Here is a 25434-nt window from a genome sequence, read left to right on the forward strand (position 1 = left end):
CGTGATTGACTCACAATTAACAGACAAATGTCATGCATGTATGTTAAGAAAAGTTTCATAGATTTATAGTTATGTTTTACCACCTCACGTTGTTGTCAAGGGATAGCCAGGGTTGGGACATTTGGGAGGGTTGGCTTGTCACTATGGAACATCTGACCTCCAGTCAGGATTTGAGGAAGTGATCTCCACCACTGGACAGAGAAGAAGGTGTGGATGGACAGAACTTTGGGAGGGGTTAAAGGGTTAAAAAGCCAAACCTCCATTGTGTGGATGAGCACACGGTGGGGAAAATCCTCTGCTCCTGGCACTGTAACCTTTTCTCCATTCAGTTTCTGTTGTGTTTTTGATCAGGTTTAACAAACCTTTCTAAGTTTCTGAAAAGCGAGTAGCTGTTTCCCACAGGGGCTGGCAGGGCTCCTGGAGTGTGGAGCCAGCCTTGGAGCACGGGCTGGGCGTGCACGCCCGTCCCTCTGCTGGCCCCTGCTGGGTGCCAGCGCTGTGTTTGTCCCCTCCCCTGCTCTGCAGATGCCATCACCGTGTCCAACGCTGGGCGGATTCTGCGCTCCTGGGAGACCAACATCGGGGGCTTGAACTGGGAGACCTCCCTGGACACTGGCAGGTGGGATTTCCTGTCTGCAGGGTTTGTTCTCCTTCTAGGGCTGGTGTGGGAAGGAAACAACAGCTCATGGACTTGGTCTGGGCTTGCATTGTAGAGAAAGATTAGTCAGATGTAAAGTTTCCAGAACAAATTTTGGGTGAATTCTTTATAAAAGCCTGAACCTTGCAGACACTCCCAGAATTACTGAGGTTGGAAAAGCCCTCCCAGACCATGGAGTCCAAGGTGTGACCAATCCTCACCTTGTCCCCAGCCCAGAGCTGAGTGCCACATCCAGGTGTTCCTTGGGCACCTCCAGGGATGGGCACTCCAAATCTCCCTGGGCAGCCCCTGCCAAGGCCTGAGCACCCTTTCCATGGGGAAATCCCTCCTGATGTCCACCCTGAGCCTTCCTTGGCCCAGCCTGAGGCCGTTCCCTCTCCTCCTGTCCCTGTTCCCTGGAGCACAGCCTGACCCCCCGGCTGTCCCCTCCTGTCAGGAGCTGTGCAGGGTCAGAAGGTCCCTCCTGAGCCTCCTTTTCTCCAGGCTGATCCCCTTCCCAGCTCCCTCAGCCTCTCCTGGGGCTCCAGCCCCTTCCCCAGGGTAAAATAGGAAAATAATTCCCTAATTGCTGGTGCCTGTGCTCAGTTTCCAGGGGGCTGCCCTGGTGGGGCTCCCTGAGGCAGTGAAGTACGTGGCAGTGCTGAAGAAGGCAGCCCTGTCTCTGCACTACCTGTCCAACGGGCACCAGAAGTGGGTGGAACACCTGCCAGACAGGTGAGAACAGCTCTAAGGAGAGGCTCTGCTCCTGTCCCTGTTCCCTGGAGCACAGCCTGACCCCCCGGCTGTCCCCTCCTGTCAGGAGCTGTGCAGAGCCACAAGGTCCCTCCTGAGCCTCCTTTTCTTCAGCTGAGCCCCTTCCCAGCTCCCTCAGCCTCTCCTGGTGCTCCAGCCCCTTCCCCAGGATAAAATAGGAACATAATTCCCTAATTGCTGGTGCCTGTGCTCAGTTTCCAGGGGGCTGCCCTGGTGGGGCTCCCTGAGGCAGTGAAGTACGTGGCAGTGCTGAAGAAGGCAGCCCTGTCTCTGCACTACCTGTCCAACGGGCACCAGAAGTGGGTGGAACACCTGCCAGACAGGTGAGAACAGCTCTAAGGAGAGGTGTGAGCCCCTGGCACGGGGCTGCACCTGCCTTGTGCTTCTGCAGGCTGCAGTGTGAGAGGGTGAAATGCTTGCTGCCTGTGTTGCAGTGAGAGCACTCAGTACGAGCTGCTGTACTCCCGTGGCACTGGAGTGATCCACGTGGTTGGCATCGTTCCCCAGAGCCACCTGAACGTGCTGGCCTTCAGCGTGGAGGATGGAGAAATCACAAGACAGGTAGGGGAGCCAAAATCTGGATTTGATGTGCACAAATTCACCTCCAACCCTGTGATGTGGTGGGCAGGGAAATCAATTGTGCCACAGAGAACCTTCCCTTTCCCTGAGGCATTGCCTCCACACCAGGGATTTCGTGGCTGAATGCCCTGGCAGCCAAACTGAGCTAGCCTGGCAGCTGTCAGTCAAGATTATCCATAACCCTCAGGCTGACAGGTAGTTTTTCTCAGTCGTGGCTAAAAAGAACTGACTTAAGTTGCAGTTGTGTGCACGTGGGTGCTGTGCAGGCTGAGCTGGGTGTCTCTGCAGGTGAGGGTGGCAGCCCCGGGGCTGGGGGCCCTGCAGGGCTCCTGTGCCGTGGTGGGCGAGGCCGTGCTGCTGTGCGTGGACGCGGCCGCGCGCTCGCTGCACGTCTGCGCCCTGGACACCGAGCAGGACATGAGGCACATCCCCCTGCAGGTGAGCACTCCTGGCATTCCTTACCCAGCTGGTCTGCTTCCAGTTGGAGCTGGTTCCCTCTGGTGACAGCCTGCTCAGAGAGACAGAAAGCTAGAGAAGTTTTCTCAGAATCGGCCTGGGAAACATGAGGGAGCTGGAAAGAGAGAATTCTAAACAATCTGCACCTGATGTTGTAATAAGCTGTATTGCCCATAAGTTTCTTTACCAAAGGGTGGCTTCTTAATTAGCCAGTGGGGATGGTGTTTTAATTAAAGGATCAATCAGGTCCACCTGTAGCAAATTAGGGTATAAAAAGCGATAGGTTTTTTAATAAAGTGAGTTAGCCTTCTGTGACTGTCTTGAGGGTGTATGTCATTTATTACCCGGTCCAGACCCATTATGGTGCCATCTCCTCAGTCTGTTGGTGAACTGGGGGGTGATTGGAGATGGGGGATCATGCTCTGGAAATTGAGGGAAGGGTGGAAAAGATTTTTGTCTGTTCTTCCTTCTGGATCAATGTCTTCTGAGCTTTGCTCCAGTGGAGCCTCAGCCTTCCCTGCTCCTGCTCTGTCCCCTGACTCAGGGAATCTCTGACTGCTGCTGGGGGGAGGGAGCTGTTGGTCTCAGTGAAGGACAACTCCCCCAGCACATGTGCTTGTCTCTCCTGCAGTCCCTGGAGCTGGAGTTTGCAGATGACTTTCAGGCCAGGATCTTGGCCACTCAGCCCAGTGTGACCAGTGCCTCACGGACTCAGTTCTTCCTGCAGCTGTCCCCAAGCCACTTCTCCCTGCTGCAGTACAAGCAGGGGCTGCTCAGCCACCTCCGGGACTTCCAGCAGGTACCAGGGACAGGGCCAAGTGCAGCTGAGCATCCTTCACACTGCTGGGCCAGCTGGCAGGTTCTAAAAATCTCAGTAACTCTGGGCAGCATGGTTCAAAAACCTGTGGCAGGTCAACTGTTCCATCTTTGTGAGAAGTAGGTCTTTCTTGCTTTTGAGCTGGGGGGAAATTTTACAATTTAAAACTTGGCTGTGACAGTTCATCTGCTTTTAATTTCACTGTGGTTCTATTTACTTCACAAGTACTTTTTGGTGAGGTTTGGGGATTTCTTGAAGGTTTTTTAAAATTATTTCTTGCTATTTTTTTTCCTTTTCCAGGCAGCTCTAGTGAGTTTTGCAACGACTGGGGAGAAGACGGTGGCTGCTGTCCTGACATGCAGGAGTGAACTGGTCAGCACAATTCCTGTCCTCTGGCACCAGCCCAGCTCTGGAGATGTGCACTGGGGCTGGGCTCCACTGCTGTTTCACAGGGCCAGGGATGGGGAGCCCCTGTTTCTTGAAGGTTTTTTTAAATTATTTCTTGCTATTTTTTTTTTCCTTTTCCAGGCAGCTCTAGTGAGTTTTGCAACGACCGGGGAGAAGACGGTGGCTGCTGTCCTGACATGCAGGAGTGAACTGGTCAGCACAATTCCTGTCCTCTGGCACCAGCCCAGCTCTGGAGATGTGCACTGGGGCTGGGCTCCACTGCTGTTTCACAGGGCCAGGGATGGGGAGCCCCTTGAGAAAGAGGAGGATTTGACAAGTTTCACTGATAACACAAGCAGGGCTTGATTATGTCCAGCTCAGGCTGTGCCTGGCTCAGTGAATATCCTGTTTCAGGAAGGTGGGCATTTGGCAAGGAGTTGGCTTTCCTACTCCACAGAGGATTTCAGTTCTTGGGGATATCAAACATACTTTCATTTTTACCAGAAACAGAACAGAACAAAGCTATTTCTTGCTTGATGTCACAGGCAGTTGAAAACCTAATTTTTTTATCCTTTACTGATGTCTGAAGCCATCTTACATCTCCTCTCATCCTCACTTCAGAAACCTGGGAGCTCTGATGGCCTCCACACTGGCAGCACTCTGGAGGATGCCCGGAGGCAGGTATGGGGTGCTCTTGTCCCAAGTTCTTGTCAGTCCCTTTTATTCCTTCACCTGCAGGAGCAGAATGACAGAGGTCTTAAACCAGCTGTACAGCCTAAAAAAACAGCCTAAAAATATCTTGAAGCCCCAGTTTTTGCTGGGTATGGACTTCTGCTGCAGGATTTGGTGTGGTGTGGGTGCTTTCATTTTTACCAGAAACAGAACAAAGCTACTTCTTGCTTGATGTCACAGGCAAGCTGAGATTTGTCAGGCAGTTGAAAACCTAATTTTTTTATCCTTTACTGATGTCTGAAGCCATCTTACATCTCCTCTCATCCTCACTTCAGAAACCTGGGAGCTCTGATGGCCTCCACACTGGCAGCACTCTGGAGGATGCCCGGAGGCAGGTATGGGGTGCTCTTGTCCCAAGTTCTTGTCAGTCCCTTTTATTCCTTCACCTGCAGGAGCAGAATGACAGAGGTCTTAAACCAGCTGTACAGCCTAAAAAAACAGCCTAAAAATATCTTGAAGCCCCAGTTTTTGCTGGGTATGGACTTCTGCTGCAGGATTTGGTGTGGTGTGGGTGTAACCCCTGTTTTCTGCCCATTGCTACAGGATTCCTTAACCTGCTCCAATCAAACCTACAACATAAACCTCTACCTGGTTGAAACTGGGCAAAGATTGTTGGACACCACAATCACCTTTAACCTGGAGCAAGGAGGGGCCAAGCCACAGCAGGTGAGCAGGGAGGGGTTACTTCAGTCCCTGCAGTGCTCCCCCTTCCCTGATTTGGCAGGATGGGAGCCCTTCAGTCAAGGGGAAAAGCATTCCAGGGATTACAGCATCACTTTGCTCTGGTTTCTCCTGATTTCTGCTGTCTTCAAGGAGGTGATGTGATCATTAATCTCACTGTTTTCCTTGCCTTTTTTTTTTTTTCCCCAGCTGTACATCCAAGTTTTCCTGAAGAAGGATGACTCTGTGGGCTATCGAGCCTTGGTGCAGACAGAGGACCACATGCTCATGTTCCTCCAGCAGCCAGGTGACTCCCAAAACCAGCTTCCTTCCTTTGTAACAGTCACCAGGAGAAAATTCTGTGTCCTCGAGGATTGTATTTTATCATTACTTTCCTTGGAAGCTGAAAAAATTAATTTAACTCTTCTGAGTCCCATGAGAGACACAGGAGACTCTTTCACCCTCACCTGGACGAACTGCCCTGCTTTGTGTGGGCAGAGCCTTTGGATTTCAGGGGGTTTCTGCAGATTTCAAAACTCTTTTTGTAGGATGAGAGTGTAAGTTCTGGTGTAGATCTTCCTCAAAGATTTTCAGAAAAGGTTCTCATGGCAAAAATGTTAATTTGCAGAGAGGGTTGAAAGTCCCATCTCGGTGACAGGAATTTTGTGGGACTCTAAAGGAATCCAGGAGTTCACACTGTGAATCTCTTATTTTAAATTACTGTAACCCTTCTAAAGCACCAGATTGCTTTTACTGATCCTGAGATTTTCTTCCCAGAAGTGGCTCCTGTTGCATAAAGTATTTGTCTTTTATGAAATAATGAAGTTAATTATATTAGATATTTATACACTGTTTTGCATTTCATTTAGAGGTGATTTGCGTTTCAGGGTTGCACTGAAAGGTACTCTTATATTGAGTAAGTCAATTCCCAAATATTAAGTTGATTTTTCCAATATTCTTATTTCTTTCCAGGAAAAGTTGTGTGGAGTAGAGAGGAGTCACTGGCAGAGGTGGTAAGCCTGGAGATGGTGGATCTGCCTCTGACAGGTGCACAGGCTGAGCTGGAGGGAGAATTTGGAAAAAAAGCAGGTGAGTTTAACAGAATTACCTCTGTGAGTTTGTTTTCCTTCCTAAATAAATGTGTTTAATTTTTTTTTTGTTTACTGTAAGCTGAGAGATTAATTTAAATCTCTACTGATGCCAGTTAAAATGAGCAGAAATAAACCCTTTTCGGTCTAAACTTTGGAAATCCAATCCAGATGACATGAATATATTACATTGTTACATTAAAAAAACCAGTCAGCAGCAGTAGGAGGGATTTGGGCCATGTCTCCTGAATGTTTCCTGTGACTCTTTCTGGAAGACTGTTTCCAATAGCTTTTTTTTTTGCTTTGTTTTGTCTTTCCTTGCTGTCCTGGATGCAGCCATCCAAGGTAACCCCATCCTGCATGGAGTGTGCTCTGCTCCTGCCTAATGCTTCCTGGTGCCACTGGTCCCCTCTGCTTGCTCTCCTCAGGGGCTGAAACAGAGTTGAAATCCGGTGTTTTGGTTACTTTAAGAAGTTGAATACAAACCCTGATAGGGCAGAATTAAGTATTTTTAATTCCTCTGAGTGCAGAGAGATTTCTGGAGAGGTGGGGGAGCTGCAGGTGGGCACAGTGAGAAGGAACACAAAATCCTCTGCATGAAGGTTTGCTTTCAGTTGATCAGGGCATATTTTGGAATGAGTGTGGAGTGGGAAAGGTTGATAAATGCCAGAGTCTGTCCCAGAAATGGCAACTGTAACTTACTGTAGAGGGGGAGGCAAGGAGCTAGCCCAGGTTTGTGCATGGCAGCATTTGACAGCACAGTTTCAGCTCTGGGGTGGGACAGGTGTGTTTTCCCTCCTGCTGTCACTGTGGTGCCCCTTGCAGATGGTTTGCTGGGAATGTTCCTGAAAAGGCTCTCATCCCAGCTCATCCTGCTGCAAGCCTGGACTGCCCATCTCTGGAAGATGTTCTACGATGCCAGGAAGCCCCGGAGCCAGATTAAAAATGAGATTAACATTGACAATTTGGCCAGAGACGAGTTCAACCTCCAGAAAATGATGGTGATGGTCACTGCCTCGGGCAAGGTGAGGGGGCCAGGGCAGAAATCTGTTTCCAGGCTGGAGCAAAGAGTCTCATCTCTGAATTCTCAGCCCTGTTTTTAGCCAGGCTTGGGCAGAAATAATGGGAAGATGCACAGGATGTTTTGTGGTGGCTTTAAAGGGGGACTAAGACTCAGCTTTCTTTGGGATATGACAGAGGAGGATGTAGTGCTTGAATGGGAGAGGTGTTTTCCTAAATTTTGGCTTTATGTTTCCCATGTGTTTTTCCTCAGCTTTTTGGCATTGAGAGCAGTTCTGGCACCATTCTGTGGAAGCAATACCTCAGGAATGTGAGACCAGGCTCCTCCTTCAAGCTGATGGTGCAGAGAACAACAGCCCATTTCCCCCACCCTCCACAGTGCACTCTGCTTGTCAAGGACAAGGTGAGGCCCTTCCTTTCCTGCCCCTCCACTGGGCATGGAAATCTGCCCTTGTACAGGGCAATAAAACCATCTTCTTGGGCATCATCTGGTTGCCACTGATGTGGGGATGGCAGGGGAGAAAGATCTGGAGGGAAGCAGACACAGAAGCCTGGGTATGCTCGTGGTTGTTATGGACAAATGCAGAATAAATGTTTGGACAAATGTGTGTTTCCAAACAGAATATTTTCAGGATGGAGTAGCTGAACACAGGGCATGAATAGTCAACATCAGGTAGTAACAGTAAGAAAAACACTCTTTTCTTTTGACTTGAACAAGAGGCAAAACTTACCCTGTTTTTCAGGAAACCAAGATGAGTTTTCTGTACGTCTTTAACCCCATCTTTGGGAAGAGAAGCCAAGTAGCTCCTCCTGTTCTGAAACGTCCCATTCTCCAGACTTTGCTTCTGCCTATTATGGATCAAGACTATGCCAAAGTGCTGCTCCTGATTGATGATGAGTACAAGGTGAATTGCCTTGCCTGGAGGCAGTTTTCTTTACATTCTGGTTAATTATTCCCCTCCCTTTTGGAACAAGATGGAAAAAAAATGCCATTGAGCCACATTTCACACAAAACTATGAGGTTATTCTGGTAAGACAGACCATATCTTGATAAACATGTTAGAAATAATCTTTCTGGTTCATTCTGGGGTGGACTTTTTGTCTGTATCAGTTGTTTTTAACCTGTGTTTCAATTCTTCTTTTCCAGGTTACACCTTTCCCAGCCACTAAAAATGTCCTTCGCCAGCTAGAAGAAATAGCCCATTCCATCTATTTTTACCTAGTTGATGCTGAGCAGGGAAAACTCTCTGGATTCAGGCTGAAAAAGGTATGGAAAGCCCATTGCACTTCCCTGAATGCCCTGTGGGTAATGGCAGATCTCAGCTCCCTTCATGGAGCTTTGCTCAGCTGAACATTCAGCCTCAAAATGTGCCGAAGGAACTCGAGAAATCCCAAAGCAAGGGAATCTGCATCCTGCTGGTGGAGATGGTGTCCTTGGAAGACGAGATCCAAGCTCCCACGTGCTTTTTCCCTGCAGGACCTGAGCACAGAGGAGATCTGGGAGGTGGCCATCCCCACGGAGGTGCAGAGGATCGTGGCTGTCAAGGGGAAGAGGTCCAACGAGCACGTGCACTCCCAGGGCCGCGTGATGGGCGACCGCAGCGTCCTCTACAAGGTGCTGCTGCAGCTCTCTGTTGGCTTTTTGTTGAGGGCTTATCCCATGGGAAGATCCCAGTACCATTCCCTACACTGGGATGAGCTGCCCTGTGGTGCCAGCTTTTCTTTGTGGGCACCAGTGTCTCTGGAAGAGCACTCATTTTGATGTTTTAATGTGGACGTTAAGTCAGTCAGAGTCTGAAATTGTGGAAACAGCAGCTTGATTTCTTGAGGTGATTTATGCTAATTTGCTCACAACATGCCCAGTGCCAGGTGAAGAGCAGGAAGGAGGTGTCTGTGGCACTCCCAGGGGATCTCAGCTGTTTCTCCTTCATCCCTAGTCCCTGAATCCCAACCTGCTGGCCGTGGTGACCGAGAGCACGGACACGCACCACGAGCGCACCTTCATCGGGATCTACCTGATGGACGGGGTCACGGGCAGGATCATCCACTCCTCGGTGCAGAAAAAGGCCAAGGGGCCCGTGCACATGGTGCACTCAGAGAACTGGGTGGTGGTAAGCTGCTGCTTCTTTGGGGCTGCCCCTAAGATCATGAGCTGGACAAGATTAAGGTGATAAAGAGCAGTGACCTGTAATGAAAGTCTTTCATGGTGCAAATATGGCAAAGTACACCTGTAATGGCAGACTCTGACAGTTTTGTAAGTTTAACAAATTAGCATACTTAAATCATCCAGTTAGAGGGTCAGTGAATGAAGTAATCCCCCCTTTCAATTCTGCCCCCACTGAAGCCCCCCCCTAGCTTCTAGCTCCCAATTTATTGTCATGTCTGTGACAGATGGAGAAAATGAGATGTCCTTGGTTCACTATATAGCAAAGACTAAATAAGATTCCAGCAAGGTTTGCTTATTGTTCTAAAATCTAAGGGAGGGGTAGGAAGGTGCTACAGTTACTGAAGGAGCTGTGTAACTATATAATAGTAATCCACAGAGTATAAATACATGGAAAATGTATAAAAAGCAAACATCTTTCTGGCGTGGGGGCAGTTTTGTGACCGCCCTCTGTGATTTCCCTGGATGTTCCCTGATCCTCCTGAATCTCCTGGCTGCAGTACCAGTACTGGAACACGAAGGCCCGGCGCAACGAGTTCACGGTGCTGGAGCTCTACGAGGGCACAGAGCAGTACAACGCCACAGCCTTCAGCTCCCTGGACCGCCCCATTCTGCCCCAGGTCCTCCAGCAATCCTACATTTTCCCCTCTGCCATCAGTGCCATGGAGGCCACCATCACCGAGCGGGGCATCACCAGCCGCCACCTGCTCGGTGAGTGCCTGCTCAGGGAAAGGGGAGCTCTGAAATCCAACAAAATGCACTTAGCTGCCAAAAAGTCGTGCCTGGGGGTTGTGCTGGAGTCCTGTAAGTGCAGGGATAAGCACCAGGAGTGTGTCTCTGTTGGCTGTCAGAAAACACTGTCAGGAATGGCCGTGAGGTGCCAGACTCGTTCCAGTGGTACCCTGAGCAGCAGTGGCCATAAACTAAAACCCAGTGAGTTTCACTCCAAGGAAGAGCTTTTCCTTGAGGGTGGCAGAGCAGTGGCACAGGTGCCCGGGGAGGGTCTGGGGTTTCCCTTTCTGAAGACATTCCAAACCCACCTGGATGCATTCCTGAGTCACCTGCTCCTGGTGACCCTGCCTGGGCAGGGGGGTTGGACTGGGTGATCCCTAGAAGGCCCTTCCAACCCTGGCTTTTCTGGCATTCTGTGATTTTTGAGATGCTTTTCTTTTAATGCACAGTTGGGCTTCCCTCTGGGGCCATCCTGTCCCTTCCCAAGGCTCTGCTGGACCCTCGGCGCCCGGAGATCCCCACGGAGCAGAGCAGGTAGGGAAGGATGAGAACCTCTCTTCTGGGCTCTGGAGAGGGCTGAATTTTGTGTGAAGAGGAACAACTTGTCCTGCCTGGGCTCAGAGGAGTCTTGGCACAGAAGTTCCTCCAAGTCAGAGGTTGGACTTGATGATCTTGGAGGTCTTTCCCAACATGAAGGATTCTATACTTCTGTTCCCAGCTGTGATGATGGGATGCATTTGTCTGTATTACAGCAGGTCAGGCCTTAAACCAGCCTGGTGTCTGTATTCTCAGGGAGGAGCAGTCAGAGCAACTGGATTTACTCAGAGGAGTCTTGGCACAGAATGAAGGGAAGTTCCTCCAAGTCAGAGGTTGGACTTGATGATCTTGGAGGTCTTTCCCAACATGAAGGATTCTATACTTCTGTTCCCAGCTGTGATGATGGGATGCATTTGTCTGTATTACAGCAGGTCAGGCCTTAAACCAGCCTGGTGTCTGTATTCTCAGGGAGGAGCAGTCAGAGCAACTGGATTTTTTAGAGTTACACTTAACTTGTATAAGTTTCACTTAGCCTGACCCAGCTGATACATTTGATTTTCCTCCTGCAGCAGTAATGAATCTGCTGGGGAAAGCTCCCAAATTTGCTGATTTAGGGTAGCTTTTGATAATCGGGAGGCTCTGGTGGCAGCTGCTGTGTGCTGCCTGCCTGGGGTTCGATGTCTCATGTGCCTTGCAGGGAGGAGAACCTGATCCCCTACTCACCAGACGTGCAGATCCACGCCGAGAGGTTCATCAACTACAACCAGACCATCTCCAGGATGAGGGGGATTTACACAGCCCCCTCTGGCCTCGAGTCCACGTGCTTGGTGAGAGCAGGGGGGAGGCCCCAGTGTGCGCTTTGGGGTGGATCTGAATTCTGTAACTCCCATAACGGGCCGCTCGCAGCGTGACCATCGCTCCTTTCCGTTCAAACTGTCACCTCAGGGCGCCATTTGGGGGTTTCGTGCTCCAGGCTGCATCCCCAGCTCCTGATCTCCCCCCTGCAGGTTGTAGCCTACGGGCTGGACATCTTCCAGACCCGGGTGTACCCCTCCAAGCAGTTTGACGTGCTCAAGGACGACTACGACTACGTGCTGATCAGCAGCGTCCTCTTCGGGCTGGTCTTCGCCACCATGATCACCAAGAGGCTGGCCCAGGTGAAGCTGCTGAACCGGGCCTGGCGCTGAGGGAGGCCCAGGCTGGAGAGCAGCTGGGCTGGGATCCCAGCCCCCCCGAGGGATGGACCCAGAGGCCTCTATTCCATTTGGCTGGAAGATATTTGTGAGGAAAAGCTGCTGGAGGAGCAAAGCCTGCGCTGCCCGCGTGTCTCCCTCGAGGAGAAAAGGAAGAGATGAAAAATAGAGACTTTTTTAGTCTGGTCTGACTGAAAAAGAAGGTCCCAAATCTCCCTTAAAGCCCCAGAATCAGTGTCTCCCTGGTGGTGGTGAAGAGAATCCTGAGGATGTGTGTCCTGCTCGTCCTGGGCTCTCCCTCGGTGCCAGCTGTGCCCCACATCTGCAGCAAGGAGGGTTGGCTGTGCCAGGTGTGCCCCACATCTGGCAGCAAGGAGGGCTCTTCCTGCTGTGAGGAAGAGACCTTGGGTGATTTCTGTAGGAAAAACGCTGGGATTTGTCTGTCTGGCAGTGGGAAATGGCCTCCTGGAGCCACTGACAAAGCTGCAGAGCGAGGGGAAGAATTTCAACCTAAAGCCTCTCCATGTTCTTTATTTATTATGACAACATCAGTTCCTTCCCATTTGTTTGTAAATTTTCCTGCATTTTTTTTGTGTTCAGAACTGGGGTTAAGGTGGGTGGTTCAGGGGGAGGAGCCTCTCGGCGTTCCCTTCGGGCTCACACTCTGAACACTGTGGATTTTAGTGGTTAAGATCCAGTTTGACACCGAGTTTGTCCCCCAGGAGTGGCCATATCCCCCCACCCTCACCCCTCAGCGTCCAGATTCCAAAATAAAGCTGCGGAGCAGGGAGCAGGCTGGGGCTGTGAAGTGTTTCTTGGGCTATTTGAGGGGCTTGGGGGCTGTTTAAGTGGGCGTTTGTGGCTGTTCAAGTGGGTTTGGGGGGGATATTTAGGTGGTTTTGGGGATTACTTAGGGATTTTGTGGGCATATTTAGGTGGGGGTTTTGGGGCTATTTCGGTGGATTTTGGGGCTGTTTACGTGGGTGTTGGGGGGCTATTGAGGTGTGGTTTTGGGGACCATTGAGGTGGGTTTCGGGTTGTTTAAGTGGTTTTATGGGGCTATTTCAATGGGTTTGAAGCTGCTTAAGGGGATTTTTGGCTGTTTAAGTGGGGATTTTTTTTGGTATTTACGTGGGGGGGTTGTTTCCTTATTTAGGTGTTTAGGGGGACTCTTGAAGCAGGGATTTTTTCGCTATTCCAGTGTTTTTGGGGTTTTTGGATGACTCCTCGGGCCCCCCAAAGCCCTCCCTGCCCCGGGGCAGCCGCGGGGGCGGGGCGCGCTCACAGCGCATGCGCGAATCCCCGCCCCGCCTTCCCCGCGCCGCGCACGCGCCGCGCGCCAAAGTTGCTGACTCACGCAGTGCGCACGCGCCCCCGCCGCGGGCCAATGGGGCGGCGCGACGTTGCGCGGTCGCCGCCCTGCCGGCAGGGGGCGCTGTGCGCGCCGCGGCCCCCGGCCCAGCGCAGCCCAAGATGGCGGCGGGCGGCGCGGGGGCCGCGGCCGGGCCCGGCTGGGACGTGGCCGTGCGGCCGCTGCTCTCCGCGTCCTACTCGGCCTTCGACATGAAGGAACTGCCGCAGCTGCTCGCCTCGGTCATCGAGAGGTGAGGGAGAGCGGACGGGGGCTGCCGCCCCTCGGCGTCGCCCGCTCAGGGGCAGCGCTGGGGGTGCCGCTGCGGGAGCGGCTGAGGGGCGGCTGAGGCGGGGCCAGGCCGAGTGTGAGGGGCCCGGTGCCGGGCTCCGTGCCCGCTGCCCGGCGGGGCTGCGGCTGCCCGGGCGAAGCTCCGAGCTCCGTCCCCGGCTCCTCCGGCTGTCCCGGGCCGGAGCTCTCGGAGCTGCCCTCGGGCCCCATAACGGGCTGAGGGCGCTCGCCCGGCCGCAGCGCCTCGGACAGGCGCCCGCCGAGAGGCTTCGGGACTGTTCTTGTGGTTTTGCTTTTGTCCAGGCATGTCACAGTTTGCCCGCTTGGGCCGTGGGAAGTGTTGTCTCACCGGGCTCGGGGGTGACCAGACTTTCCTCTAAGTCTTTTCCACTGCAGTGCTTCTCCTATTTTAAGTCGAAATAAAGCAGAACCAAATCAAGTCTGCCTTGTCTTAACCACACAGGTTGGAGTCAGAGCATAAGAGTACCCACTGCAGCTACTTAATTCAACTTACAGCTAGTTTTATGATCTAAAACACGAGATGTGGATGCCACAGCATCATGCTCAGTTACAGAGATATAACCCCAGCCACAGTAAGTTGTTAGGAAACATAAAATAACCAGTGCACTGAGGAAGGTGGTAAAATAATGCCTTGTGGTGTTTTGTTTAATGTCGAATGGCTGAGTGTGCAGTGGATACTTCAGATTCAAAGAGTTAATTAGAGGATTTCTGTGCCTGCACACACAGAGCAGTTGTTCCCCCGGGAGCTGCACCCTCAGTGGGTTTGGGCAGCTCTTTGGCCACTCTCTGTTTTAGGGACCATTCCAGTGTCAGTTTTCCCCAAGCAGCTCCTGTCCCTGTGCCTGAGTTCATTAGTGGAGTGTTCCATCAGAGTATCCCAGGGACACTGGAGTGGATCCACTTGAGTTCTGGGAGAGGGCTGTTTCCTCCTTTAGAGGCAACACTGATTCTGTTTTCCACTTGAAACAGCAGTTTATTGCCTCCAAGCAGCTCTGCCTGGCATTGGAGTTGTGTGTCTGGTGGTCTGGCAGGATTTGGGCTCTTGCAGGATGGTATTTTTTGTTTCATTTAGCACACCACACCTTGGTGTGGTGTGCTAAATGACCAAGGAATAAATACAACTTGTTCGTGTCTGGAGCTGTGCCTTTCTGTGCTGAACAAGAATCTGTCTTTAGATTTCTCACAGAAAATCTTTTATGTGTTCAAGTTATTTTTAGGAGGCAGTTGTTGAGCTCTTGATGGTGTCAGCCAACCCCAAAGTGCCTGGATTTCCCCTTAAATAAACTTGGTGCAGTGACAGTGAAATCAGCAGTATTACTCTTTTCAAAATAAAACAATAAACTCCTTTTTTTAACTACTCTGGTATTTCATTTATAAGTTTAACCATCATCAGGTTACCAGTGTCTCTGTTAGCAGGTGTCTTCAAGAATTGACAGAAATTGACAGAATTTAGGCCCTTTTTTGACATAAATGATGGAATGCTGGCTTGGAAAGGTGCAGTGGAGGGGAAGTCCAGGTCTGTGAAGCCACTCCAGGCTCTTGTTTGGGGAAGAGGTTTCCACAGGGGGAAGTGCACCTGGGGCAGGCACTGCCAGGACTGGGGACAGGCTGTGTTTGGGGCTGCCAGGACTGGGGACAGGCTGTGTTTGGGGCTCTCAGACTGGGGACAGGCTGTGTTTGGGGCTCTCAGGGCTGGGGACAGGCTGTGTTTGGGGCTCTCAGGGCTGGGGAGCAGAGCCGAGGTTTGGGTTTGGTGCTGATTAACGTGTACAGTGACACAGACTTCTCTCAGCCTGAGCAGTGAGCTTCCCTGGGAAGCAAAACCCCTCTAAGCAATAAAGTGCAGTCCAGAGGCTGGAAAGTCATTATTAAAGCTCATGTCTGCTCAGAATAGTGCTCCAGCACATCCCAGATTGAGCTGTTATCTTCTGTCCGTGGTTATTTGCAAGGATTGATGATGACTTGACTGCTGCTCTCCACTTTGCATTATCATAACATCCACAGTGTGTTTAAGTCAAACTCAAACCTCCCATTGCCCAATCCCTATCTTGTGCTGGATTCTGCACCTCTGTGTTCTTTATACCCTGTGGGCACTGTGTGGTGCACAGCTTGACCTATGCAGTAATTTAGGAGCTGTCAGCCTCTCCTGTACTCTGTTATTCCCAAATTGTTCTAATTTGTTCTCTTAACAATGCTTACATACATCTACTGCTGCTGGCTTGGAGTTGGGCCTGAAAGGTAGGTGAGCAAAATGAATGTCTGAAAAGGAGAGAGCACAGGCTGCTTTGCATGTTCAGTCTCTGGGCTCCTTCCTCACCAGAGCAGTTCTGGCAGGTGAGGCCTGAGGTGTTGGAACTCGGTCGTGTGATGCTGTTGAATATATTCCAGTAAAGCCTCTCTCTTTATTTTTTATTTTTCTATTTGTATTTCAGCTTTTTAGGCAGACTAAATAAAACCTCAGCCCTGGGAAATCAAACTGCAAAGCTGACAAGTATTTCTTTCTGCTAGTTTTTGTGGAGAAATGGTTCTGTTCCAGAGTTGTTTCTGTTCTGGCTGCACCTCCTGTTGCAGCTGGGAACCATGGCTTAGGGTGCAAAAAGGGCAGGTGACTGGGCATAAACTGGGCTTTGTTCAGGTCAGCAGGGAATGGTGAAGCTGTGATTGGAGTGGGTACAGCCTGTGCCATGGGCTGCTGCCCTCTGCTCCCCACCTGCCCTCCAGGAATCACCTCTGGCCCAGAGCTGGAGAAGCCTGCCTGGGTTTGGAGAGGCAGAGTGAAGATGAGTCTAATAATCTGTTCTTCCAGCTTGCTCATTTCACTGCATGAAAGTGTGAAAGAAAGTAAATTGATTGATTACGAGGCAGATATGCACATCCCTTAGTCTTGTCACAGGAAAAACAAGAGCAAAAAGTAGGTGAGGAGGCAGAGCAGTTTGTGTTCTCCGTGTCTGTGCAGGTGGGCTGTGGTGGGACACCTTTGAGGTGTCACCTGTGCCGTAAAAGGCTGATCTCTGAGGCAGTGAGTGCAGCTGAGAAGCCTCAGGGACTCTGCCTTACCTGCCCAGTTCCCTCCCAGGTGGTCCCAGGTGCTGTCCCTGTGTGTGCTGCAGTTCTGCAGTTGCCTGCTTTGGTCCCTCTCATTTGCAGCCTTGCACAAGCTCCAGTTGCCTCAGTGCCGTGCAGGGAAGGGAATGCCTGTCCTCCAGGCCTGGCAAACCCTGCCAGCCTTAGCAGAACACACAGTCCAGGCTCTCTGGGCAGCTGAGTTTAGAACAACTTAAAGGTTAATGAGCCTCTGGCAGGGAGTGCAGCTGGTAGAGCCTGACCTGTTGGTGTTGTGGAGGAGAAACACTGGCAGCACAATATTTCCTTACATTTCCTGTGTGGGCAGTGATGCTGGTGCCGTGATCTGGCTGCTGCTGGAGGACTCAGTCCTGGGGACACGAGGGTTGTGTTCCCAGAGCTGTCACCTTACCTTGCCTCTGGACTCACTGGGGTGCTGGGTGCTGCTGCTGTGCTGGCCCTGGCTGACCTCTGTCCCCTTCTCCGTTGCAGTGAATCCGAGATCCTGCACCACGACAAGCAGTACGAGCCTTTCTACTCTTCCTTCGTTGCACTTTCCACACACTACATCACTACTGTGTGTGGTCTCAGTAAGTGTTCCTTTGCTTCTCTTGCTCCTGTGTCATGACTGGATGCAGTAAAAGTAAATCAGAACTGTTGATTTTTGTATTTGTTTTTTGGCCTCTTGCTGAATCAGACTTCAGGGACAGCATTGCTGGCTTTTGTACTATGAAATGTCAGCTCTGATGGAAAGAGAAGCTTGTTGATGGGAGTATTTGGCCACCAACTCCTGGACAGTGTTGCCTTTTTGGCTGCTTATTCATTGACCTGATTTAATTCTTGGTCAATTGTTTCAATCTGTGTTCAGGATTTTTAGATTATCCTTCAGCAGTTAGAACCCTGCTATCCCTGGAAATGCCCAAGGCTGGGTTGGATGGGGCTTGGAGCAACCTGATCTAGTGGAAGGTGTCCCTGGCCATGGCAGGGGGTGGGACAGGATGGGATTTAAGGTCCCTTCCAACCCAAACCATTCAGGGCTTCTGTAGTTATGTTACTGTGTTGGAGTTAATGATCAAAACATTGTGACTCAAAATATTTTCTGTTATTTTGGCTCACAATTTAGCAATTTCAACAAAAAATGGGCTTTGTGAACTTGTTTCATGTTCTTCAGAGCTTCTGTCAGCATTAAATAATGTTGCTGGGGAAACTGCTTTATCTGTGTGAATTCTCCTGTCTGGCAGAAGGAATTATCCTCACTTTGCTGACATTTCTTGGGTTACATTGTAATGAGACTGGGTTTATATTGCATCTGTGTTAGGCAGGAGAGATTGAGTGTGTACCCACACTGCAGAGCATTCTGCTTTATTGACAGCATTGGGAGCTTATTACACTGAGCTGTTTTAAAACTTACTCTGAGTACGAGGATGTGCTTTTTGCAGTACCCAGAAACCAGTTGCAGTCAGTGGCAGCTGCGTGTAAAGTCCTGATTGAATTCTCCCTGCTGCGGCTCGAAAACCCAGACGAAGCATGTGCTGTTTCACAGGTGAGCACAGGTTTGGACCTCCCGGGACAGCCTCAGTGTGAGAATGGACTTTGGGCTCTAATTATGAAATATCTGCTCTAATGTTGAATGCATAAAGCAAAATTAATGAAGCTCTTAAAATACTTAAGGTGCACACTTTGGTAGACTCTGATTCCTGCCCCTTTGCATTCAGTACTCAGAATCAAAGCTCGCTCACAACTCGAAATAAAGGTGACCTGAAGCCTTGGTTAATTCAGTTCATTTCCTACACTCTGGTTTGGTTTTGTGCAACAACCTGGGCCACAGCTATCTGTTCAGTTTTTAGAGGTGTTTTCTTGCCTGCTTGTATCTACCTCTTGTGGGAAAGCTTAAATATATTTGAAAGAGGGAATGCCTGTGAGGAGTGTTCCTGTAATGTTGTGTGTCACAGCAGAGAGAGCTTTTCCAGGTGTTTTCCATGGGAAGCACAGGCAGTGTCAGTGACCTGGATTACCTGCAGTCAGGGTTGTGTCTCCATCCTCGGGGGAGATCAGAGTGGCTCAGAGCTGTTGCAGCGGCCTCACCAGCTGAAGTTGCATTACTCTTAATCCATCTGCTTAGAGTAAATGATATGGAGGAGGGATTGGAGTCAGGAGAGTTTAAATGGTACTTGATGTCTGTGTTTTCTGTAGAAACACCTCATTCTGCTGATCAAGGGGCTGTGCACGGGCTGCAGCCGCCTGGACCGCACAGAAATCATCACCTTCACAGCGATGATGAAATCAGCCAAGCTGCCTCAGACTGTCAAAACCCTCTCTGATGGTAGGGAGGGGCTTCAGCTGTGTGTGTTTCACTGCAGCACTGCAGTTAGGCACAGGAGATCTGAGATCTGCTGTCTGAAATGGGGGTTGTTGTTTTCCCTGCAGTTGAGGACCAGAAGGAATTGGCCTCCCCAGTGAGCCCAGAGCTGAGACAGAAGGAAGTGCAGATGAACTTCCTCAACCAATTGACATCAGTCTTTAACCCCAGAGTCTCATCATCACCATCAATCACAACAGAGACACAGGTAAAAAAAACCTCTAAAGCAGAAACAGTCTGAATTTCAGCATTATTAACACAGTGCAGGAAAGGACAGAGGGCTGTAAGTGGTACTTTTTGATGCAGGTATAAAGAGAACCTTTCTTAAGTACATAAATCCTGCTTGCATGGGATAAAAAACCAACCAAATACTGTTTGTGCTGAATTGGCAATACTGGTTTTGTTTCCTCGTGGAATGAAGTGTTCAGAGACATCCATGGCTGTTTGGAGTTGTGCTGCTGATGCATCTTGCTTCTGTGTAGAGACTTAGAGAAATACTTAGAGAAATTAAGATTACTTACTTAGAGAAATACTGTATTTTTAGTGCTTCCATAATATATTTAGTATGTGCTTGCTTTAGGTGGAAGGAGAGAGCGAGGATCAAGCTGGCACAGATCAAACCTCTGCAACAAAGACTAAGAGCATATTCATTGCTCAGAACGTGGCCAGCCTGCAAGAACTTGGTGAGAATCAGCTTTCTACCTAGGGGCCAAAAAAGTACTGGAAAAATGTCTGTCCAGTGTACATCTCACAGCTCTGAGTGGGAAGAAACTCTGACCTAAAGGGTTCCCTGAGTTGCCTGGTCGATCACCAAGGGAGGTTGTGGCCGGAATGGAGTTTTTATTGCAGAGATGAGCTCAGTGTATTGTGTTTGGAGGGGTAAATTAGGTGGACAGTATGAAATACCTTATGGATTGTTGAGTAGATGTGGATTAGAATCACAGGATTGTTGGCGTTGGAAGAGACCTTTGGGATCATCAAGTCCTCCAGCTGGACCTGGTGTGTCCTGTAAGGTGGACACAGAGCTTTGTGACCCCTGTTTACAAGTGTGGGCTGCAAAGTTCAGCAGCTGCTGCTGTAAGGCACTCTGTATCCTATTGCCTCATCTCCGATGGCATTTTCTCACCACCAAGAGCAATTAAGTCAATTACTGAGGCCGTGAGGGCTGAATGAAGCAGTGACACAGCCCTGCTGCTGTGCTTGGCAGGTGGCTCCGAGAAGCTGCTGCGCGTGTGCCTGAACCTGCCGTACTTCCTGCGCTACATCAACCGCTTCCAGGACGCCGTGTCCGCCAACTCCTTCTTCATCATGCCGGCCACCGTGGCCGACGCCACAGCCGTGCGCAACGGGTCGGTGCCAGCCCTGCCTGGGGCATCCCCCCGTGCCCGGGGGAGGTCACTGTGTCTGGCCAGGCCTCACCGTGTGTCCTGCCCGCAGGTTCCACTCGCTGGTGATCGATGTCACCATGGCTCTGGATACTCTGTCCCTGCCTGTGCTGGAGCCCCTGACGCCCACACGTCTTCAAGACGTGACTGTTCTTGCTCTTAGCTGTCTCTATGCAGGTGAGTGGATCTCCAGTAGGTTTTGGAGCTTTTGGCTGTGCTTTGTTACCTGCATGTTTGAGGCTCAGCCCACAGGTAGCCTTTATTTCTCATTAATTTGAAGCTCTGCAGCACTTTGTGGTGATCGGGTTATTATTGAAGTTGTTACTGATATATTCTGCCAGTGCTTCTGTCAGTATCTAAGAAATGACTGAAAGAATGACTGTTCCTGTCAGAATCTAAGAAAGACTGACTCAACATTTTCTTAACAGCCTGTAATTTCTGCTCTTTCTTTTTATATTCAGAGCATAATACATTTTTACTTTAGGCTTCAGCTTAATTTATTATAGCCCCAAATCCGCCTTGTTTCCCAGGAGTGGTTTAAGCACACCAAAATCCTGAGTGTTTAATTGGTGCGTGGGATACTTCAAGGAGATGTGGCACTCGAGTCTAAAGATTGTCTTAAAAATGGTATTGAATTACATGGTAAAATATTACCTCCTTTAACTGCTCCCATGTGTTTCTGTAGGGGAAAACTTCACTCTTTTGAGGGTACTAAAGATTTTTTAATCTTTCGCTGTAATATTGAGCATTCCCTGCTCCATCAAGCTGATGGACACGTTTGGTACCGTTTGTCTAAATGTGCCAAATAGGAACATTTTGTCCCAAGACTGGCTCTTCTTAAGAATGTCCCCTGCACTTGTTTTCTCTGAGGTGTGAGCGTGGCCACCTGCATGGCCATCCTGCATGTGGGCAGCACCCAGCAGGTACGAACCGGCTCAACAAGCTCCAAAGAAGAAGATTATGAAAATGATGCTGCTACTATTGTACAGAAATGTGTAAGTAAACCACAGAGCATTCATTGTTTTCCTCCTCAGCAAGCAAAGAGCACAGAATTTGTATTTATTTGCACTGCAATACCCAGTTATGATTTTGGGACGTTGCCACTGCTGGTAAAGGAGTTAAAGGGTTTCAGGGTAAAATACAATTGCATTTGGAGTTTTTATTTTTGTCACTGTCTGGTGCAGTGCCTTACTGTGGTTTTGGCTTTATTTGCAGCTTGAAATCTATGAAATGATTGGACAAGCCATCAGCAATTCACGCCGTGCAGGAGGGGAGGTAAGATTTCCATCTCAGTGACTTTTTCACCCTTTTTGCACCGGCGTACTTTGGCATTTGGATTGACGGTGTTTTGTCTTTTTGGTGCTTTTTTCTCCCTGCTTCCCCATGACGTTTGGCACGATAGCATTATCAGAACTTCCAGCTGCTCGGGGCTTGGTGTTTGCTGAACAGCCTCTTCCTCATCTTGAACCTCAGCCCCACGGCCTTGGCTGATAAGGGGAAGGAGAAGGATCCCTTGGCTGCTCTTCGCGTCAGAGACATCATTGCTCGCACTAAGGAGGGCGTGGGGTCTCCCAAGCTGGGACCTGGGAAAGGGTATGTGACACCCCTGCAGGAAGCATGGGCCAGGGCTCTAGCCAGCCCCAGCAAGCAGCTACTGCAGGGTCTTGTTGGTCTCATGAAATTTTATCTCTATGTGCAATTCAAGTCCCGAGTCTTGGAAAGAAGAGAAGTTGTTGTCTCCAGTTTAGCAAAGCAGTCACTTTATTGTATATTTATTTTTTTTCCCCTGAAATGACATTTTGTCCTTTCTGTTTCTGCAGGCATCAAGGGTTTGGGGTGCTGTCAGTGGTGCTGGCAAATCATGCCATCAAATTGCTGTCATCTCTTTTCCAAGATCTGCAGGTGGAGGCGTTGCACAAGGTATGCAGGTAGCATTGTCCTGAGACATTCTGCCTTCTCCACTGATGCACACTTGGGATTGTCCTACCAATTTATTTTTCTTTCAATTCAATTGAAATTCTGTCCTCCAGGGCTGGGAGAGCGACGGCCCTCCAGCAGTGCTGGATATCATGGCTCAGAGCACGTCCATCCAGAGGATCCAGCGGCTCATAGACTCTGTGCCACTCACTAATCTGCTACTGACTCTGCTCTCCACTTCCTACAGAAAGGTAGGAACTGGCACACAGCTAGAGAACTTCTGGAGCTGAGCCACTCCAGATGGTCAGCACTTAACAAACTGGACCTGGCTGAGAACATACAATTCTTCTTTCAAAAGTTGTCAGCCAGGGCCTTTCTCTTTCATCTTTTCAGAGATGTAAATTTGACAAACTTATGCTAATGGAAATGCTCTTTTTTTGTAAGTTCAGTGGTACTTGTGATTTTAGTGGGAAGATGAAAAGGCTGCCTTGGTAAGAGATGATTTTGTATTAGAACTGTTATTTCAAGTGCTGCTTGCAAGCTTGGTGTAGATTGTTTATTTTCAACCATCTTGTGTATTTTTTAGTACAACTTAAGCCTTGAAAAACTGTTAATAAACTAGTTGAGATAAATTTGCTAGAAGAAAATTAAAAGGCATGAGGAAGTTACTCTTATTTTCAAATTATTATCTTTTATAATCCCAGAATTTTCCTGGTTCTGCTGTTCTTTAGGCCTGTGTCCTGCAGCGCCAGAGGAAGGGCTCCATGAGCAGCGACGCCAGTGCCTCCACTGACTCCAACACTTACTATGAGGATGACTTCAGCAGCACTGAGGAGGACAGCAGCCAAGGTAGTAGAGTTTGCAGCTCAGGATTTTACACTGCTTTTCACATTTAATGGAAACCTGACTACTGTGCTGTTGCCTTCTCAGATTATGACTTGTAACACTGAAAATACAGAGCAGTTTGTAAGGTCTGTGTGGCAGAAGTATTGCTGACTGCACTCTTTTGTGTAAACCGAAGCCTGAGTGGCTGGGATTTGACAGTATTTGCTTAAGAGGAGAGTGGGAATAATTTCTTTATGTAAATTCCTGCTGGACCTCTGTGAAAGGGCTTTGCCTTGTGGTTTGGACAGAAGAAATGAAGCTAGCAGACACCTTAAGGCTGCTCAGTGGAATTCTGGTTTAGGCCTTTCTCAGGCTGGGTAGTTTTGTGAGGTGTTTGCTTATAACTGTATGGGTTTGTTGTTCCTGCCCTGTGTGCTAGATGACGACAGTGAGCCAATCCTGGGGCAATGGTTTGAAGAGACAATCTCTCCCAGCAAGGAGAAAGTGGCCCCACCACCACCCCCTCCACCCCCTCCTCTGGAGAGCTCGCCGAGGGTGAAGAGCCCCAACAAGCAGAGTGCTGGGGAGAACGGGAACATCTTGGCCAGCCGCAAGGACCCCGAGCTGGTACGGCCAGAGCTGGGCTGGGGGGGCTGGGGGGGCTGGGGCAGGCACTGCTGGGCCGTGGCACCCTGCTCCTGCCAGGGACTGCTGTGCTGGAACAGCAGCTGCTTCTGGTGCACTGCTCAGGGGAATCAGGGAACGTTGTGGCTGTGGAGAAGGATCCCTCTCCCTCCCCCTCTCCCTCTCCTCTGGTGTGTCTCAGGAGTTTTGCTGCCAGGGAAGCAGAGGCTGGAGATTGTATCTGTTTGGGTTACTGTGGGAGAGGGAAAGTGGGGGCAGAGCTGCAAGTGACATGACTTGCTGATAGAATGCTTTTAGCTCCAGCTCTCTTGGGTAAAGACAAAAATAAGTACTGCATTGGAGAAGTTGGAGGCCTCCAACCTTCTCACTCCTGGTGCAGACCACAGTGCAGGGAGCTGGGTTGCCATGAGTGCACCTTTCCTCCACTGCAGGGGTGAGGTTTAAGGGACTTGATTTATTTTGATGGTGGTTTAGTTTTTGTTAATGTTGTCCCTCTGCTTTTGTTGTTTCTATAGTGTGTTTCTCTTTTCTTTTCAGTTTTTGAGCCTAGCTTCAAACATTTTGAACTTTATCACTTCTTCTATGCTGAACTCCAGGAATAACTTCATTCGCAACTACCTGAGCGTGTCCCTGTCGGAGCAGCACATGGCCACGCTGGCCAGCATCATCAAGGAGGTGGACAAGGATGGCCTGAAGGGTGAGTGAGCAAACCTCTCTGGTAGAGCTGTGCAGCCCAGAGGTGTCTCTTCCTTTTAGTTTAATGTCGAAGTTTTAAATACTGGAGAGCAAAGGTAGTAAGTGGCTCTCGATCCCTGTCTTACAGGCACGTCAGATGAGGAGTTTGCTGCTGCTCTGTATCACTTCAACCATTCCTTGGTGACCTCAGATCTTCAGTCCCCTGCCCTGCAGGTGAGCTGGGATTGAATGCATAAATAAAATGAAGAAGTGTTGGTGTCTGTTTATGCCTCTATATGGGTTCTCCACACCTTGAGTAGTGTGTTGGTTGTTCCATTTTGCCTTGAGTATATTCTGCAAAAACAGGTTGGAATATTTTGAGTCCCATGATTTGAATGACCTTTGCAGTCATCCAGCACAAAACATCCTGCACAGTGTAAACTTAGAGTTCAGACTAATCCACTGGACTTTGAAGGTGATGAGAGCTGAGAAGGAAATGAGTTTGTGTATTTTATCTTGGAGAGTTGCCTCTATCCATGAGTTTATCAAGAGACATTCCTACAGATTTGCTCTGCTGGCAGGACTCATGCCAAAAGGCCTTGGAATTTCTCAGGAGAGAATCACCTTAATCCCTTTGCTTTTATGTCCTAACTTTGTAACCTCTAGGGCTGACCTGACTTAGCCCTGTCATGAGGTTATGAACCTGCTTCACCCATTGTTGAATTCAACCCCTATACTTTGTGGGCTGTTTTCTACTGTATTAAAAAACACGCTGTTGTTTGTTGATTTTTAAAAGCAGTTAGAGTTTTCATCCATCTGCCTTTTTATTACATTTGAAATGAAGCAAATATTGATAGATCAGCCAAGGGGCTGTTCTTGCAGATTCACAGATACTGAACACAGTGGCATAGTTTCTCCTACTCTGGTATTGCAGTGAATGAGAAAAACTCATTAATGCCATTTTTTCTGCCTTGGTGTTGAGGCTTTGTTGTGTTTAGGTGGTGAAGTGACAGCTTTGAGTGTCTCTCAGTAGCTCTGCCCTGTATCTGAGACAGGAGAGGCATTGCTGTGTGAGCAGAGCTGAGAGCCTTGCTGTTTATTGTCAACTGTAGGCTCAGATCCTACT

The 25434-nt window shown here is 49.5% G+C and overlaps 2 protein-coding genes across 6 annotated transcripts in view; both read left to right on the forward strand.

Annotated features, from left to right (window-relative positions):
• Positions 1 to 32: 32 nt before the first annotated feature.
• Positions 33 to 12564, forward strand: EMC1 (ER membrane protein complex subunit 1). The gene is made up of 22 exons (XM_041419826.1): positions 33 to 38; positions 390 to 619; positions 1244 to 1372; positions 1846 to 1972; positions 2279 to 2428; positions 3078 to 3245; positions 3792 to 3863; positions 4272 to 4331; positions 4926 to 5048; positions 5253 to 5349; positions 6015 to 6131; positions 6467 to 6475; positions 6956 to 7155; positions 7404 to 7553; positions 7894 to 8055; positions 8298 to 8417; positions 8628 to 8765; positions 9088 to 9261; positions 9815 to 10025; positions 10496 to 10580; positions 11281 to 11410; positions 11591 to 12564. Exons 1-22 carry the CDS (start codon positions 33 to 35, stop codon positions 11768 to 11770), a joined length of 2838 nt encoding a protein of 945 aa, XP_041275760.1. The 3' UTR covers positions 11771 to 12564.
• A 658-nt stretch (positions 12565 to 13222) lies between these two features.
• Positions 13223 to 25434, forward strand: part of UBR4 (ubiquitin protein ligase E3 component n-recognin 4) — an 82344-nt gene continuing 70132 nt past the window's right edge. For all 5 annotated transcript variants that reach the window (XM_041419772.1, XM_041419773.1, XM_041419774.1 and 2 more), the window contains exons 1-17: positions 13223 to 13380; positions 16995 to 17092; positions 17942 to 18045; positions 18696 to 18825; positions 18930 to 19069; positions 19442 to 19544; positions 20069 to 20210; positions 20299 to 20423; positions 21117 to 21241; positions 21462 to 21521; positions 21649 to 21839; positions 22067 to 22166; positions 22277 to 22414; positions 22895 to 23012; positions 23428 to 23615; positions 24171 to 24330; positions 24457 to 24542. In XM_041419772.1, coding sequence (XP_041275706.1) covers positions 13250 to 13380; positions 16995 to 17092; positions 17942 to 18045; positions 18696 to 18825; positions 18930 to 19069; positions 19442 to 19544; positions 20069 to 20210; positions 20299 to 20423; positions 21117 to 21241; positions 21462 to 21521; positions 21649 to 21839; positions 22067 to 22166; positions 22277 to 22414; positions 22895 to 23012; positions 23428 to 23615; positions 24171 to 24330; positions 24457 to 24542 — 2139 coding nt within the window. In that variant the 5' untranslated portion in view covers positions 13223 to 13249. The remainder of the gene's footprint in view (positions 13381 to 16994; positions 17093 to 17941; positions 18046 to 18695; positions 18826 to 18929; positions 19070 to 19441; positions 19545 to 20068; positions 20211 to 20298; positions 20424 to 21116; positions 21242 to 21461; positions 21522 to 21648; positions 21840 to 22066; positions 22167 to 22276; positions 22415 to 22894; positions 23013 to 23427; positions 23616 to 24170; positions 24331 to 24456; positions 24543 to 25434) is intronic.

Source organism: Onychostruthus taczanowskii, unplaced genomic scaffold (assembly GCF_017590055.1).
Source record: "Onychostruthus taczanowskii isolate IOZ18803 unplaced genomic scaffold, ASM1759005v1 scaffold61, whole genome shotgun sequence".
NCBI classification, from domain to species: Eukaryota; Metazoa; Chordata; class Aves; order Passeriformes; family Passeridae; genus Onychostruthus; species Onychostruthus taczanowskii.